This window comes from Cryptomeria japonica, chromosome 2 (genome assembly GCF_030272615.1).
Source record: "Cryptomeria japonica chromosome 2, Sugi_1.0, whole genome shotgun sequence".
NCBI classification, from domain to species: Eukaryota; Viridiplantae; Streptophyta; class Pinopsida; order Cupressales; family Cupressaceae; genus Cryptomeria; species Cryptomeria japonica.
Genome location: NC_081406.1, coordinates 635,974,093 through 635,991,969, shown reverse-complemented (window position 1 = coordinate 635,991,969; position 17,877 = coordinate 635,974,093). Strand labels below are relative to the sequence as shown.

The window sequence follows — 17,877 nt, the reverse complement described above, 5'->3', positions numbered from 1 at the left end:
TAATTGCCTTTGGTTAGGACCTTGGTGATGTTGTCGAGATTAGGGGATCATGATTTAGGTGACCATTTTTTAGGGTATTACATTTGTCCCTCTTTGAATTAATGTGCGAGCAACACGTTGGTTCAAAGAACAATTGATGTCTAGGAGATACCAGTTCTGAACTTGATTGATCACTAACCAGATGATGAGCGAGGTATTCAATTTGTTTCGAAGCGATGAAACTGAACAGAGTTGATTAAAGCAATATTGATCCCAAACTTGATTGAACTAGGACCAATGAAGAGCAAAAACATCGAACTTGAACTTGATGGATCAAGAAGCGGATCTTACTGATCTAGAACTGATTGAACTAGACCGATCTTGAACTTGATGGATCAAGACGTGATGAGCAAAGATAAACTATTCAGCTTGATTTGATGCGATGAAACTGAACACCTGCTTAGATTGAGTGTGTGATCAAAGATACTCTTTATACCCTTGATTGAGTTTAAACGAATAATCAGCTCGATGAAAAGTGATGAAAATGATTAACGTTTAAGAGATTGATTCAGATGAAGACAATATCAGGTTGATTTGATGCGACGAAACTGATATGCCCCTAGAGATTGATTTGATCTAGATGATCGAGAAATCTCAACTTGATATGAAGCGATGAAGTTTAGATGCCCCTAGCGATAAGGTCTTGTTTGGTGTTCCGTAAAGATTAGCTGCTCGTCTTGTAATGAAGATTTTGAAAGAAATTTTTGACTTTGAGGATGTGATCACTGATGATGATGTCATGAGTATGCCCCCTCGGGAGCGAAATCGAAAGATTGACAGGTTTCGTAGTGATTTTAAGCAATTTGATAAAAAGATGAAGCGATCAATGATTTGAGCGCAAAGAATGATTCAGAGGGCCAATTGAATATTTAGCGTTGATTGATGAGAAATTAAGTGCAAATTGAAGAAAAGAATGAGCAATTGATGAAAGCGTTAAGTGGTCACAATTGTGTGAAATTGACTAGGAAGATGATCTCGAATTTCGATTTCGATCCCAAAAATGGAATTAGGATGGACAAATTAGCTTAGGGTACAGTTTTCACATCCATCAGAGCAAGTTTGAAAATTAGAGTTTAGGCTATATAAGGGGTTCCTATGTCATTTTCAATTTGTTTTAACCTCCCAAAGTTTGAAATTTTAAAAAGCCCTCTGCGAAGAAAAAATGGCCATTTTGATCCAAGAGCATCGATTTGAGCGCCAGAGACGACATAATCGACCACGGAACTATGACCCAGCGGTAAGTGATCTATCTTAGACCTGTGCATTTCTTGAATTTTGAATTTTTGTTGATTTTTTTTTGCATTTTATTTTCGCGCAAAGTCAGTTTGCCTCGTTTTGTCGTGCGGTGAGACACCATTTCTCGTACAACAAACTATCTCTTTAGCGTTTTGTTGTATGGTCATATAGGGTTTGTCATCTGATGTGGTCCCATGTCTCGTACGAGATTGTTTTTGGGTGCCCATTATATCGTGCGATATGTGATGTTTTATCATATGAAGATAATTTATCATGCAAAGTGTAATCTTTACTCGTACGAGTTTCTGCTTGTCTTGTGAAAACTCGTATGGAAAACAACAAGCATTTTTTAGGGTCGAAACATGAATTTTTTATTTGGCATTTTGCATATTTGGATTTGCGAGTATTTTTTACACATTTTGGGTGCAATGTGGATTACGTGCTGACCATTTGTAAGTTTGATTTTGTAGATTCTATTTTTGGATATCCTATTTCGGTGTGTACATCTGTCGAGGATGAGGCTAGTTTGTGGTTTATCAGGTGCAAATAGAGAACATATTGATTTGTGTGGTTTTAGGTACCTTTTACATATGTCAGATATCCGTGTGAATCAAGGGATGTTGACTGCGTTAGTAGAGCGGTTTCATTCAAAGAATAACACCTTCCATTTACCAGTTGGAGAGATGATGATTGCACCAGAGGATGTGTATAGGATTCTGAGGATTCTATTTGTTGGAGACAAGTTTGACTATGATTCTACTCAGCGACCGGGTGTCTTAGCATTGAGACAAATATTTCATGATGAGACCGTTCTGGAGTGTGCTATCACTTGGGATGATATGATGAGTAGATACAATGATCAATATCCTCTGGCATGCGTTCTAGCAGGTATTATCGGATGTTTTGTTATGCCTGGTAGAGGACAATAGGGTTTTCTTTGTGGTTGGGCTAGGATGCTTGAGAGACTGTTGACCCAACCTAAGAGATTAGGGTGGGGATCGTGTTTGCTTGCCCATATGTATCATGAGATGCACGAGATTGTGTATCAAGAGGGTAAGAGCATGGCAACAGGGGTTTTAGTTTTACAGACATGGGCATGGGAGCACATCCCAGTATATAGGCCTATAGTTGATGATTCGAGAGAGGCACACCAACCTATTGTGTATTGTTATTTAGGTTATGTTACTCAGCCCCATCTGGGCAAGACGAACTATTGGAGGAGGCAATTGGATGATTTGATCATTGTAGTATGGATAGCATATAGGGGTCTAGAGTTATGGAATGATTGATGAGCGTAGAGGAAGGACATGTTCATGACTCAACCTCTCATGGCTGACCAGTGTCTATCATTGAGCAGTTTGTAGTATCCAGGGTGATGAGGCAATATGGGAGACCACAGGGTATATCCTAGGAGTTTATAACTTATGCCCGGTATGGAGAGGAGGAGAGACGAGGATGGGCACCAAGGCTATCATGTGTGCTGAGCATGCAAGAGCTAGTAGGGTTACAGCGACAAAGGTGGGATTACCTAGAGGATGTAGCAGATGCGGGGGTATTGCCCCGATACAGAGATTGGTTTCAGAGACATCCTTTTCCTCAGTTTACGGATCCCGGAGAGCATGCACCTCTTATAGAGGAGACTGAGGATGAGGCACCAACACATGCACAGGTACCAAGTCAGGTACAAGGATAGGGACAAGGGTAGGTGCATGGAAAGAGAGCAGAGGTACCTAGGCGAGCAGGAGGTGATCTCGAGGCTAGTAGCAGCAGGGTACCAGCTGGAGCTAGACAACAATAGAGAGGGGAGGGTGGATCTCTAGGAATTGTTGGGGTTGAGGTTGGCGGTGCTAGGGAAGTAGAGGGAGGAGGTGAGGAGGAGAGAGTGGCTCCTAGGCAGGTGAGGCAGCAGAGGGATGAGCAGAGGTACCAGATGTAGTACATTCATTGAGATCAAGGTTGGCAGGTTTGTAGTCACAGTTGACAGTGGCGCAGACGCAGCTGGCAGAGCAAGACCGACAGCTTGCAGAGGTCAGAGCAGAGTGTGATCGACAGCTCGCTGAGGTGAGAGCAGAGCGTGATTGACAGCTTGTTGAGGTCAGAGCAGAGCGGGATGCACTTCAGTGAGAGGTGTTACGTCAGACGAGTCGGGCAGCGTAGTATGTTGTTGCTTATAGTGTAGCGGTCCTAGTAGCACAACAGGTTGTTCCATATTCTCAATTTATGGCTCGATCTGAGGGAGCGAGGGCACCCAAATAGGACATTGGTCAATAGGCACCACCTTCTCCACCTGGCGATGAGGGAGAGGCAGAGAGCTAGATTTTTATAGCTCCTAGATTTTCTTATATGCCCCATTTTTGTAGCCTATATGATTCTTTCTCCAATGAGACATTGTATATGACAGTGGATATCATTTGTACTCTGAGACACTAATATTATGATGATATATACGAGATCTTGATTTGATTTCGTCGTACTTGTGTTGATTGATTATGAGATGTCTTTGTGTATGCTTTATTCTATATGTATGCATATCTTTTTAGTATGGATGTATGTAATGCAGATGAATATGAATGTTTGTTTTTTTGTTTCTTTTTCATATGAATGATGAAAATGAGTAATTAGTAATGCAAATATTTAGTTTTTCATACAATAATATGAATGCAAATAAGTAATAATGAAATGTATGGATCTATATAAGATGCTTATGTATCCAGCTAACATATCAATACACAAGTACTCGATCAGAAAAATGATGATGAAAAAGAGACCACTTAGCTGAGAAATGATGATGCTTCAAACTCTCATTCAAAAGATAAAGAGATCATTGTTATCATGCCAAAATAACTTTAAATGCATAAAATTCAGAATAAATGCAACCTAAACCTAGTCATTGGATTTGGTATACTTAATTTTCATCACTGAGCATTTTACAAACACAATAGACAAAATAGAGTTCCTTTCTTTTCATATGCAATATTAATTATCATTTCTGCAATGACCCTTTTTTTTCGTTCATATCCTTGGATAGATTACGTATTCATCTGTATTGTACATTAAAGAAATTCCCTCAAAATAGACAAAGAAATGGCTCCAACCTCCATGTAGCATACAAATAAGCGGAGTCGAGGTATGTGTGGCAATTTAACCTTGATGTGAAGGCACTTATCACAGACACCTAGTTGATTTAGATATTTCCAGATCATCGGATTCATTCCTACAAGCAGAAAACAAAGAAAAGTATTATGCCCCCAATCCTTGCTTCTCTTAGTCAAGATAGACTTCCTTGAGTTACTCAGAGGGAATAATAATCAAAAGCCAATGTAAAATGCAACACACAAAGAAAATTTCATGCATATCTCAAACAGTTTAGTGATTGTTGTCAGTAGTCTTGTTTTGCTTGTTTACTCAGTGATAAAACTCTTCATTAGTTAAGAGACAGGTGACTGACTCAGAGTGGATGACCAGGTACCACTGATAGAAAGATGACTTGGTTGATACTTCTTAGGACATGTAAATTGCTTAGTTGATTACCCTAAGACTAGGACATGGATGGGTTTCAAGTCATGAGGGTTTGATGGGACCAGATATGGGATAGACTAGCCTAGTCTATGCTCCTTGATCCTTTCCTTGGATCACCAGGTGTTCCAACCACACCATAGGGCCTCTAGGACTTCCCTTGCTTGAGGAGTCCCCTGACCTTGCCCAATCCACCCACCAACAACCTATGATACTTCTCCCAAGGTCACACCTACTCACAAGCTTCAAAAACCCTCACATAGGCTAATAAGAGTTTAGCTCCTCCTACACCTTCTTAGGTCCTAGCAAGGATAGGACAGGTCTTTGACATATTTTTCCATCCATTCATGTTCCCCCAAGAGGTTTTGACCTTCCTATTTGTTACCGATCTCACTATTTTGCTTCTTTCCTACAAAACAGGGCTACAAGGAATGTGCCCAATTAGGCCTCCATTTTGGACTTTTAGGGCTCCCTCTTGCAAACGATGCTCAAAATTGTGAAACTTCCCAAAGGGATTTCTATTCATTTGGAAAAGGCTTGAATATTTTCCTGGTTTTGGGTCTCCAAGTGTTCGTACACTGCCCTAGGTGAATTTAGGGGTTTTTGAGGGTTTTTAGGCCTGCCAGGGTCACAGTGATGGTTTGCTGTCTTTACCACCTTATCTGGATTGGTGGAAGCTCCTCCTTCTCACCAATGGTGCTCCACACACCCCTCTACAACTCCTCCAAAGGGTGCCTCCTTCCTTGTCCCACCTTGCCCTCTTGGACCTCTGCAACCTCAACCCTTCCTAGCCGGGCACAGTCCAGTCTCGCCTAAGAGTGGGTCTTTGAAAGACTTTCCTGCATCTTCAGGGGCCCTACTTCCTATGAGGTACTGTATAGGGTCTTCCCTCCTATTCCCCATGGTTTCATGGTGTTTCCACAATGGGGATAGGAGTTGTCAACCCATTTACACAAAACAGTCCAAAACTGGACAGTGAAAGAGTAACTTCACAAAATATTTACAAAACACACAAAACCTGCACAATAAACCTAACCTAAGTGCTCAAAATGAAATTATAAACACAATGCAAGACTCTCAACACCGTTTAGTTTGTAAAACAATCCATTGTCAACCTGTTAATGCTCCATTTGTGCCGACTGGCAACAAAAACATAGTCACAGTCAAGGTCTTTTCCCTTGGGCCATACAATCTGACATCCAACCCATCTTTTTAGGGTTTGAAACAATATATAATGTATTTGCCTCAATTTGTGTGCCAAAGTTAGGGTTCTCCACACCAAGCTAAGGTTATTACCTATTAGGTGGAAAAGTTGCATGACAACTTTTTGCAACTTTTGAGCAACTTTTGCAATGTTGTTTTTCTTGACTTTTGGGCCTACATTGGGCTATCCTATGGACACAACCATGCTAAAAGGACCCCAAACTCATCAATGGAACACATACCCTCTACTCCATAAGAAAACTCAACCTAGACTTGTGAACCTAAGACCTGAACTAGGACCTAAACAAGACCAATGAGCTCTTGGCTCTTATTACATTTACATGGCTTCTTAAAGAAGCAAAATTCCAAGAAAAATCAAATGGAAGAAGACCTTAGAAGGGTGCTCCTGCACCAGGGTTCCAAAAGAACCAAGGATGCCACAAAAGTGACTAAAAGTTATGTACAAGCGAAAGCAAAGATGTAGGAAATCGAGAATAAAAATGAAAAATGTAAAATTTGCGTTGATAGATGGAGCGCTTGAGTACAAGAGGCTTTACCAGGTTTTCACCTGCTTGGCAAAGCATCTTTTATTTTTTATTTTTTTTAGGACATTTTAGGACTTTTAGGATTTTCTCAGGGCATTTTAGTTGTACAAATTGTTGAGCAGAGAATTTTAAGTGAATAATTTCTTCAAGTGGATGGTGTTGATTAGTTCACGGAGTTATTCTCTTTTGATGTTGAGAGTTGATAGGCACCAGAGCCAAAGACTACAGTAACGATGTAGGGACCCAACCAGTTGGGTTCAAACTTCCCTTTGTTGTCTCGAAACTGTTGATTTTTAAGATTTTCTCTCAGAACAAGGTCACCAACCTGAAAATATCTTTGTCAAACTTTTTTGTTATAACCTCTAGACATTCCCTTTTGATACGCTCTCAGATGATCAAATGTCACTTGTCGACGTTCATCTAGCAACTCGAGTTCTTGCAATCTAAATATTTTGTAGTCTTCATCAGTAACAAGACCTTGCAAAGAAACTCTCAAAGACGGTATTTCCACCTCAATAGGTAAGATTGCTTCAGACCCATACACCAAAGAAAAAGGTGTAGCCCGAGTAGGTGTTTTGATACTTGTTCTATAAGCCCATAGTGCAGGATTGAGCTGCAGATGCCAATCCTTTCCATATTTATTTAATGTTCTGTGTAAGATAGTCAATAGATTTTTGTTAGATGTTTTAGCTTGTCCATTACCTTGAGGGTAGTATATGGATGACCGGTACTATTTTATTTTGATTTTTTCACATAAATTCATCTAGATCTTTGTTTTTGAACTGCCCTCCATTGTGAGTCACAATGGAAGAAGGTATCCCATACCTACAGATGATATAGTTAAGGATGAATAGAACTACTTGTTTACCTATTGCTTTGATGAGCGAAACCACTTCTACCCACTCAGTGAAGTACTCAGTGGCAGTTATAATAAACTTGTGTCCGTTAGATGATGTAGGATATATTTGACTAATGAGATCAAATGCCCATTATTGAGAAGGCCAATGTGTAATGAAGGGTATGAGATCCCTTGCTGGAGTGTGTATGAGATTTCCATGTAGCTAACACTTCTCACAAGTCTTAGAAAATTTTATAGCATCTTTATCCATATTTGGCCAGTAGTAGCCAGCCCTTAGTAGTTTTCGAGCTAAATTTAGATCATTTGAATGAGATCCACAAATACCTTCATGGACTTCGGATAATGCGCGTTGGGACTCTTCAGTTTCTAGACACCTAAGAAAAGTACTATCCAAACCTTGCCTAAATAGATCATTAGAGATGATGATGTACCGTGAAGCATTTTGGATTAGGTTCCCTTTCTCATTACGGGTAAGATTAGCAGGGATAACTTGGTCACGCAGGTAAGAGTAAATGTGGTTGTAGTAAGATGAGTCATGTCCAATAATAGAACAGACCATTTGGGACTCAGGAGAATCATAGGCAGGATAATGTAACTCTTCCACTAGGAATTCAAAGCGAAAATTAGATTCCTTTAGCTGTGGTATAGACGCCAAGGTGGCCATAGCATTTGCTGCTCTATTTGGTGATCTAGGAATTTGATGAAATGATACAAAGGTACAGTATTTATTAAGATCATCAACCATTCTCTTATAAGGCGTTAGTTTCTCATCTCTAGTCTAATATATATTATTGATTTAGTTGATAATCAGTTGGGAGTCTTCATAGATGTGTAATTCAACAACCTTCCATTCGATAGCCAGCTTGACCCCATTTACCAAAGATTCATACTCTGCAATATTGTTTGTGCAAGGGAAGAAAATCTTGTAAGTTTTTGGGATTGAATATTTTTGAGGAGTAATAAAAATTATTCCAGCACCAGAACCATGTTGAGTGAAAGATCCATCAAAGAACATCTTCCATGATCGTTGAGTAAGGTACTTGATGGATTCATCTAGAAATTCTATGTGCAAAGGTTGATTGTCTTCAAGTGGAGCATCAACAAGTTGATCTGTAATGACCTATCCTTTGATGGCTTTGCATTCTACATATTCAATATCAAATTCTGTAAGAACCATGACCCATTTAGCCAGTCTTCCTATAAGTGTTGCTTTGCTAAGAAGGTATTTGAGCGGATCAATCTTAGCCACCAACTTAATAGAATGTGCTCACATGCAGTGTCTTAATTTTATGTGATAAAAAGACTAATGCCAAACAAGCTTTTTTTGTGACAGTATAGTTCATCTCATAGGACACCAAGGTCTTGCTAATATAATATATAGCTCGTTCTTTTTTATTTTCATCCTCTTGTGCCAGAAGTGCCCCCAGTGATGTATCGGTAGCTGATATGTATAGAATCAATGGTTTACCTTGGATTGGTGGCATCAATATAGGTTGATTAGAAAGATAGTCTTGATTTGTTTTAGATGTTGTTCACAATCTTCATCCCAGTTGTATTTGACTCCTTTTCGTAATGCCTTTGTGAATGATTGAGATTTATCTTCTAGCTGAGAAATAAAGTGTCTTATTGATTGGAGGCATCCTTGTAAACTTCTCATTTGACTGATATTCTTTGGAGGTGGCATTTTCATTATGGCTTGGACCTTTTCAGGATCAACCTCAATTCCTTTCTTTGAAATAATGTAACCAAGCAATTTCCTTGATGTCACTCTGAATGCACACTTTTTAGGATTTAGCCGAAGCTTGAATCTTTCCATCCTATCTAGTATGAGGCCCAGTTCTTGGATATGTGTGGATCTCTTCATGGTTTTTACTAGGGTGTCATCAACATAATCTTCCATGTTTTTGTGCATCAAATTATGGAAGATGGTGGTTACTTCTCTTTGGTAAGTTGCTCCTGCATTCTTTAGTCTAAATGGCATGACATTCCAGTAAAAGGTTCCCCATGCACATGTGAAGGTTGTCTTTTCTTGATCCTCAGGAGCTATCTTGATCTAATTATAACCAGAGAATCCATCCATTAATGAGTACATCTCATATCCAACAGTCATAGCTATTATCATATCAATGTTGGGAAATGAAAAATTGTCTTTCAGACACGCTTTGTTGAGATCCCTGCAGTCTATGCAAACCCTAATAGATTTGTCTACCTTTGATACAGGTACTATGTTTGATATCCATTATGCATAATCTATTTCTCTGATAAATCTAGCTTTGAGCAATTTTTCTAGCTCAACCTTGACTAATAGTGCCACATGAGGATGCATCTTACGAAGTTTTTGCTTGACTGGTTTAACTCCTTGTGTAATAGAGAGATGATGCATGATGAGATCAAGATCTAGGCCTGGCATATCGGAGTATGTCCATGCAAAGTTGATCTTATTTTCTAAAAAGAGGTTGTTGAAATCTTTTAACTCTTCTGCTGATAGTGATTGAGCTAAATGGATGATATGTGGTGTCTCTTGACTTCCAATATTTATTGATTGAGTTGGTTCAATCAATATTGAAGACGTTTCTTGGAAGTGACTTGGCAACATATCAAGTATCTCACCCTCAGGTGCCTCTGAGAGGTTTTCACCCTTAGGTACATCCTTTATTTTTACTTTTCTTTGTTCAGACGCCACCACAATGTGGTTTTCGTCATCAAAACTTTTATTTTTCTTTTTTATTTTATTTTTGCGACTGAGATACTTGATGTTTGTCTCAGTCATGTTCTCACTTTACTCACTAGTGGAAGAGTCCATTGGTTCAACTGCATTAAGATAGCAGGCTAATGTGTAGTCATTGGCGAAGGTAGGTATATTCAAGTGAAGAGTACATTCAATCAATTCAGGATGTACCAAGGATAAAGTTTTAATAGGTTTAAGGGAGTTCACAGTATTATCATCATAACTTCAGACCGACAAGTCGAGTTCCAGAAAACTACCTTGCGTAGGTGTCGAGACTAGGAAGAGTTACAACACGATTATCAAAGTGCATGTTAATATTCAGTGGACCTAACCCAATAGACCTACTCCTAGCATCGTCCCCTACTTCAGACTGGACTATAGATCGTGGTGTGACAGTAACAGGGTCAACAGACAGAATCTCAACATTCATGACGGAGTAGTCATAATTTGATGTTGAATAGGTATTGTCATAAATAGAACTTATATCAGAGTTATCAGAGTCATAAGATGAAGTTTCTGACTCTTCTTCAAGTGATTGAGTAAAAGTATGCATAGTATCAATATTTACATCTTTGATGTTGCAAGTTCCTTCATGATTTAGTTCATTGATCACTTGTATTTGACATACATGTTGACATAACCTTGATGTTTTTGTTAGTCTCTGTCATCTTTTCCATTCGACTTCCTCTAGACTAATAACTGGCCCTACTTCTGTAGCTTCTAATTCTTCTTTTGTAGTTCCATACCTGATCTGTTCTATCTCATTAAAGGGATATAGTAGGTGAAGAATTTGCTTGTGCTCTTCCTTCTTTCAACTGTTGTTCATAGTCTTCATGTCTTTTTAGTTTGATTTCCTCTATTTTCTTTTGCAACTTTAAGCTAATTACCTCTTGTTCTTCATCTATGATATCACTAGATTCTTCGAGAGTTTCTATAGTAGACGTATCTAAGAGATGGTCTAGACCCCATTCATACTCATTCGAGTCAGTTCTGAATCATCTATTTGTTGTCTACATGTATATACGACCAGAATGTTTAGTGGTGCAAACAACTCTTTAATTCCTTCGATTTCTTCTCTCATGTCTTCTGGGATTTCCACTTCTTGTAGTATTATTTCTGATACAATTGGAAATTAATTACCAACTGCTTCTTCTCTCTTGATTTCCAATTCTTCTTGTTTATTTTCATACTCTTCCTGAGTTTGTTGAGTATTGATTTCCTGTGATGTTGAAGGTAGTATCTTTTTCCTCCACTTGGGTTGATGGTGAGAAGTATGTTTCTGATCTGATGACTTTCTTGGATTTTATCCGAGTCCAACTTTATCATTTGTAGACTTATTTTGTAGCTAAATATGTTCAACAATACCTTCTTGACGCTTGTCTAGAGGATCGATACTTGAATATCCCATGCGTTGAATCATCTTATAGCCTAGACCATACTGTGTCGGGGAAATTTCATAGTCATATTTCTTTGTTTGTACTATCTTCTTTGAAAAGCCATTTGAGAACAACATCCTCTTCTTTTTCATCTGCAAGGGAAGTAGAGGACTATACAAAGAGACCATCATAAATGACATTTGGAGTTGAAGTTTGTGGCTTCATAACCTCTTATGGTTTTCTCGATTGTCTTGGCGATGGAGGAAGAGACATTAGTGAAAGTACAGGTTCTATTTTGTATCCATCCATGCCAATATCTGTGATTTTCAATTTCTTTTCTAAATCTTTCATCAAATTTTTCAAACTTTCAGCTATAGAGGCTGCTCTGTTATGAGGAACAAAAGCATCAGTACTCTGCATTAACGCATTTCATGTATAGCTTGTATCACCAGGAATACTGACTTCAACTCTGTTATAAGGAAATTTCAAGCACTGATGATATGTAGATGGTACTGTGTTCATTTCGTGAATCCATGGTCTACCCAGTAAGATGTTGTATGAAAGAGGAAGGTCGAGCACCTGAAAGACAACATCTCTTTCTATAGGTCCTACCTTGATTGGTAATAGTACCAGACCTGTAGAGGTTCTTTCTTCCTCATCATAAGCTTTGATTGTTATTTTCTCTATTGGATCAATGACATTTTCAGAAAATCCCAGCTGTGTCAGTAAATTATAGATACAAATATTCAACCCAGTGCCTCCATCTATCAAAACACGTTTGTCTCGGTGTTTGTGAATCATATCTTCGATGTGTAATGGTTAGTTATGCGGGTGATTTAGTGAGTTGTCATCTTCTTCAGAGAAAGTGAGGTAATGAGGTGAAGTTAGGTGACCCACCATGGATTGAAACCGATCTACATCCAAATCTTTTAGGACATTAGTAGTGAGTAAAGCTTTGTCCAGGATCTCTCTATGAGCAGAAGAGATCTTAAGCAGTTAAAAAATGGAGATTTGAGCATTAGTTCTTTTCAATTGTTTGACAATGCTATAACCAGGAGAGGATGATGAAGCCAGTTGTTTATATTTAGTCGTGATTGTATCTGGTTGTTTGTTTGAAGAAGTCAATAGGTTTGATGTTGTTTGAGCAGAAGTTGAGGAACTAGCTCCTTGGAGAGTAACCTTCTTTTGAGCACGAGTCACAACATTTGCAGTTTGTGCTTGATTTTGTTTATCTTTGATTATGATCACATTGCAATATTCAGGTTGGGAAGGTTCAATCATGTTGATCACGTTGTCATTGTAAGTATAGGTGTAATTGACTTAGGCACCTCCCTTTGATTTTAAGGAATCACCTTGTTCATAAGTAGGTAAGGGATCTTTAAAAGCTTTGTGATCAGCATTAGTCGTGTGATTTCCAACAATGATTTTGCTAGCATCGATGAGGTCTTGAATTTCATGTTTGAGCTTCATGTAGTTGTTTGTTGTATGACCCTTGTTTTGATGGTATTCATAGTATTCGTTTTCCCTCCACCACTTGGGTTTAACTTCTTGATCATATGGTCTAGAATTGTCTGGCAATGTTATCAGGTCATTTGCCAATAAAGTTTTAAAAGTTGATTGATATGATTCGTCCAAAGGAATGAAATCGCGTTTAGGCTTTGAAAGCCAAGGTTTCTCTTTAAACCATTCTTTTGATTTTTTTGGAGGATTTTTTGCTGCAGTTTCAACTGCTTTGAGTGCTTGTGTGCCACTAGCCAGGTTAAATATTGTGGATTTTGATTTTGATTTAACAGTGTCTACCACTCCATCATTAACAACGTTTCTATTGTTATCTTTGTCGTATTTCCAGTATTTGTTCTTTTCTTTAGAACTAGAACCTTGTTGTGTTTCTTTCCAAAGTGATATATCTCCTTTCTTTATAAGCACATCTTCCATTCTGAGGGCACTATCTACCATTTTGTTGAATGAAGGGTAAACTTGCATTTGGATACTGTATTTCAATTCAGGGATCAAGTTATTGATGAAGATATCCATCTTCTCAGAATTTGGAATAGGTCATGAATATCTAAAGAACATCTTTCTCCAATGTTGAAGAAAAGTGAGAAAGGGCTCTCCTATTTTTTGTTTGGTATTGCAAATCTTGATCATAGTGAATGGACGATGAATGTTATAGGAGTATTGTTGTAAAAACAATTCAATTAATTCCTCAAAAATTTTGATTCCCATAGGTAGGCTTGAAAACCATTCCATAGCTTGTCCTCCTAAACTCCTCGAGAAAAGGCGCATGAGATATGTTTTTTTGTGCATGAACTCCATACATAAAGGACAAATTCTCTTGCATGATCTTGAGGATCTGCATTTCCATCATATTTGTCAAACTTAGGAATATCCACTCTTGAAGGAAATGGAGGCATGTAAAGGTTTTTGTCAAATGGAAATGGGCATATTGTGTCCAGAGAGTATTGTTTTGATGATTTATCCTTATTTTTCAGTTATCTGATTTCAGTCTGTAATGCTTGCAATTGTTTGTTTACCAGCACTAAAGGTGTCTCTTCCTCTTTAGTGATAAGGGTTTCAATGTCACAATCAATAGGAATTTTGGCGTGTTGCTTTACTAGCTCTAGAAAATGCTCTTCCTTTTCTCTAGACATGATGATCTTCATCATCTTTCGGAAATGTTTATCATTTAGGTATTTATTTATAACAGTTTCTGTAGGTTTAGAGGCTTCAAAATCACTTGATGAGGAATCACTATCAGTAGCATGGGTGTTGAGGTTGTCATAAGTATCGTGTTTATCAGCTTGTCTTTCTTTCCTTGCTCCAGACATGGTGGGAGATAAGGGTTGATAAAAAATTGGTAGATTTGATGATGAAGGCTTATTAGAGACAAGTTCTTCTACAAAGAATGGATTGTCATTTGATGAAAAGGATGGTCCTTTACCTTTGTCAGTTTTCTTGCGAGAACTTCTAGTTTGAACAGGTATTTATGACTGATATGACCAAGAGTTGGATGTTATGCAGAAGTCAAGATCAAATTGAAGCTAGTTTTTTGTTTGACATAGTGATTGAGAGAAGTAATAGAGATTTAGTCTGGTTTCAGGAAAGATCTATCATGTGTAAGACGTAATCTAAGCAACTTAGGTTTGATAAGTAGTTGATTGAACTAGCTGAGAGACGATCGACAAAATCGTGCAACACAACGATAGGGTACAAAATCAAGATTATTTATGCTCAGGATTATGATGACCAGTTTTATGCTCGTTGTAGACTAATTTAGGCAAGTTTGACTATTCTAGACTAACAAAATCAGGAATTCATACGGCAAAGTTTACAGACCCAGATGACAGTTTAGCAACTCCTGAATGATAAAGACAATTCCTCGTATGAGTTGGTGCCTAAATTCGTACGACGGGTTGGTGGCCTCCATATGATATTTTTTTAAACCTCGTACGATAGTTTATAAAGAGCCAGATGACAAACTGAGAGGATCAATGAAGTTTCGTACGATAATAATTATGTAGTAGAACGACAATTCAACAGACTTCTACGACAAAGGGCTAGACAAAGATGAGATTCTGATAGACAGAGTTTCAATGACTGATGAAGACCAGTTTTTGATAAGGACTGAGTTTTTTTATCACCGAGTATTTGATTTGTTTTCTCCAGTTTTAGTTTCAAGGATGAAGACATAGTAACCACGCAAGATGTATAGTGACTTCAATCACAACACGCTAACCCTACGGAAGTTGGCTTAGAGAAGAAAATATTTGCTTGTTGACTTAGGTACACACTCAATAGCTAATCAGAATATGGTCATTGAGTCATGTAATGGATTCTCAGTGTCATATTAGCCGACTCCAAATGCTAATGGGGGCACGATATGGCAAGTATCTTGGGAGAGTTACTGGTGCAGGAGCACATAGCTTTTAACCGGTTTGTTGATGCATTTTCAAAATTTTGGTGTGATAGTCCATCTTTTGGATTAGTGTTTTAATAATGGACTACTTAGAGGTCCACATGTGTGTTTGATAGTCATTTGAAGGATGATTGTCACCTAGGTTGTTTGTTTTCTCAAATTTGGCCTATGAGCCCTTGTAAGCCTAAAATGGCATAAATTTGCATTATGATGTAAAATATCTTGTAAAGATTCATTAGGAATTTATGAATGTCATTTTGATGTTAGGGAGTCATCCTAGGATGTTTAGTATGAGTAGAAATGCATAAAATGCAAAAAAGCACATTTGAGCAAAAGTTGTCATTGTTGCTTGACAACTTTTTGCAACTTTTTGAACAACTTTGCATTTTTGAGCAAATCGGTGGTTAGGAAACTGATGAAGAGTTGGTTATGACCAAAATGGCATATTAAATTCTCTTTGAATGATTGTACATAGGTTTTGAATATCTTTGAGCATGTTTGAATAGAATTTGAAGACAATTTCCAGATTTTACCTTGTATTTTCTCATTTTTGGAACAACAGTCCGTACATAATAGATTGATCTTGCTTCTATTATTTCACGGTGGTCTTGTCTATGATATTGTATTGCTAAGGAGGTGTTTGAATCTTTCCTTAGTGCAAGTTTGAGGTGTGTTTATAAATTGTCTCTTATTGTACTGCTCTCGGTCTGAGCAAGGGTTCAAGAGCCCAATCATGGTTCCAACTTGAAATCCCTTGAGTTTTTCTCAATGACCCTTGTTATTCAAGTCATGGAACTCTTTTACAGTGTATATATGTTTTGTAATTGCCTAGAAGTTATTAGGAAGCAACTTTTTTCCATTTTGTAAGCGAGCTCTACCATAGCCCGATTAGGAATATGATTGTCAATTGTGTATTTGCTTACAGGGATGAGAAGTTGTGAATGTGCCAAGTGTTTGGAATGGAAGTGTGATGCAGGAAACAGTCTCAGTGAAAAGGTGGATATGTGATAGGGTGTAGAAGCCATCAAAAACTTTTGAAGAAGTCTGCTAACTCCTAAACCCTCAAAAGTGTCATTTTTGGGATCCGTACCAGTATGGACATACTAGTACGGACATACCAGATTGCCTACTCTAGTGGATCCAAAAGTTTTTCCAAAAGGGTACTCAGATCACCAAAGGTGTTGGAAGGTTCTTTGAGTTATTTTTGATTAATTGCCCAAAAACTAGCAAGGTAGGGCTAATTGGGGCTCTAGGGCTACTAGGCCTAGAAAATAGGAGAAAGAGGGAGCGATGGGAAAATGATGGGAAGACAATTGAAGAACCACTTGAATGTAATGGAAACACCTATAAGACACCCCCTAAAACCTCTACAAGTACATGTTGGAGGTTTGGATAGTTTAGTGGTTGGATTTACCCTTGTGAATCTCAATCATGCTTGAAGCAACTATTGAGCACAAATTGATAGGGAGCACTCCAACAGAGTTTGGGTGTTTGATTTGTTAATGAAAAAGTGAAGAGTGATAGGATCCAACTAAAACATCATTCAACTACCTATTGAGCAAGGTGTGACTCTCTTTGAGAACCCCTCCCCATCAGTTACTATCTCTCTTGCACAAAGATTATCCCCCTTTCGGAGGTGAATCGGGTAGCCTCTCTCTTATAGTTCTTAGTCAGGAATTCCATTTGAAATTACTCCTTGAAGTCACACAAGCATGATTGAGGCCTATAGCCCGACAAGGTACCGAAACAAGTTGTAGTAAGGTAAACGTGATTGAGATCGCGATGCCCTACAAAATGCTTGATATGAGAGATCTCACAAAGAGAAAACTTAAATAATCCCATCCTCTGAGACTTTAATCACCAGAGGCCTATTTATTATACTGAGTTGGATTTATTAGGTCCAGCTATACTCACTTGGGTCATTCTCATAGGGTGATTACTTTTTCCCACTGTGACAGGCCCGCTAAAGGTACACAAATCTCAAAACTTAGAAAAAGCTTCGAGGGTCTAGATTTTTGATTGTCTGTAAAATAAAAGAGCATACTCTCCTACCTCTCAGATTTCTCTTCAAGCATAAAAGACAGATTTGTTCATTAACAGATAGCAATTTAAGTGCCTAAAAATAAATGAACTTTAAAGAATAAATGATGTTTGGTCGATTCTTTTTAGGCAACCTGCAAGAACAATGCATTAGTAGTCATTTTGCTTTTGATTCTTTGACATACATATGTTCGATTGGGGTATTCTTTGACAAGCGTTCTAGAGAAAACCAATTAGGTTGTGAAAAATCTCAGGCAGACAGAAGACAGACTAGGGTTAGCGTTAGCGTCAGTAAAATCCAAATTTCATTCACGAAAAACCCTTAAAAGTATATTGTTTTTGAAATGATAAAACAAAAATTCATACGACAGGCTATACCTTCCTGAATGATAAAACACATAATCAAATATACAAAGTAG

At 38.1% G+C, this 17,877-nt stretch overlaps 1 protein-coding gene across 1 annotated transcript in view; it reads left to right on the top strand.

Annotated features, from left to right (window-relative positions):
• Nucleotides 1-1,201: 1,201 nt before the first annotated feature.
• LOC131869017 (pentatricopeptide repeat-containing protein At5g39710-like) overlaps nucleotides 1,202-17,877 on the top strand; it is a 29,015-nt gene continuing 12,339 nt past the window's right edge. The window contains exons 1-2 of the mRNA XM_059215714.1: nucleotides 1,202-1,276; nucleotides 1,746-2,163. Of these exons, the coding sequence (XP_059071697.1) occupies nucleotides 1,202-1,276; nucleotides 1,746-2,163 (493 nt within the window). The remainder of the gene's footprint in view (nucleotides 1,277-1,745; nucleotides 2,164-17,877) is intronic.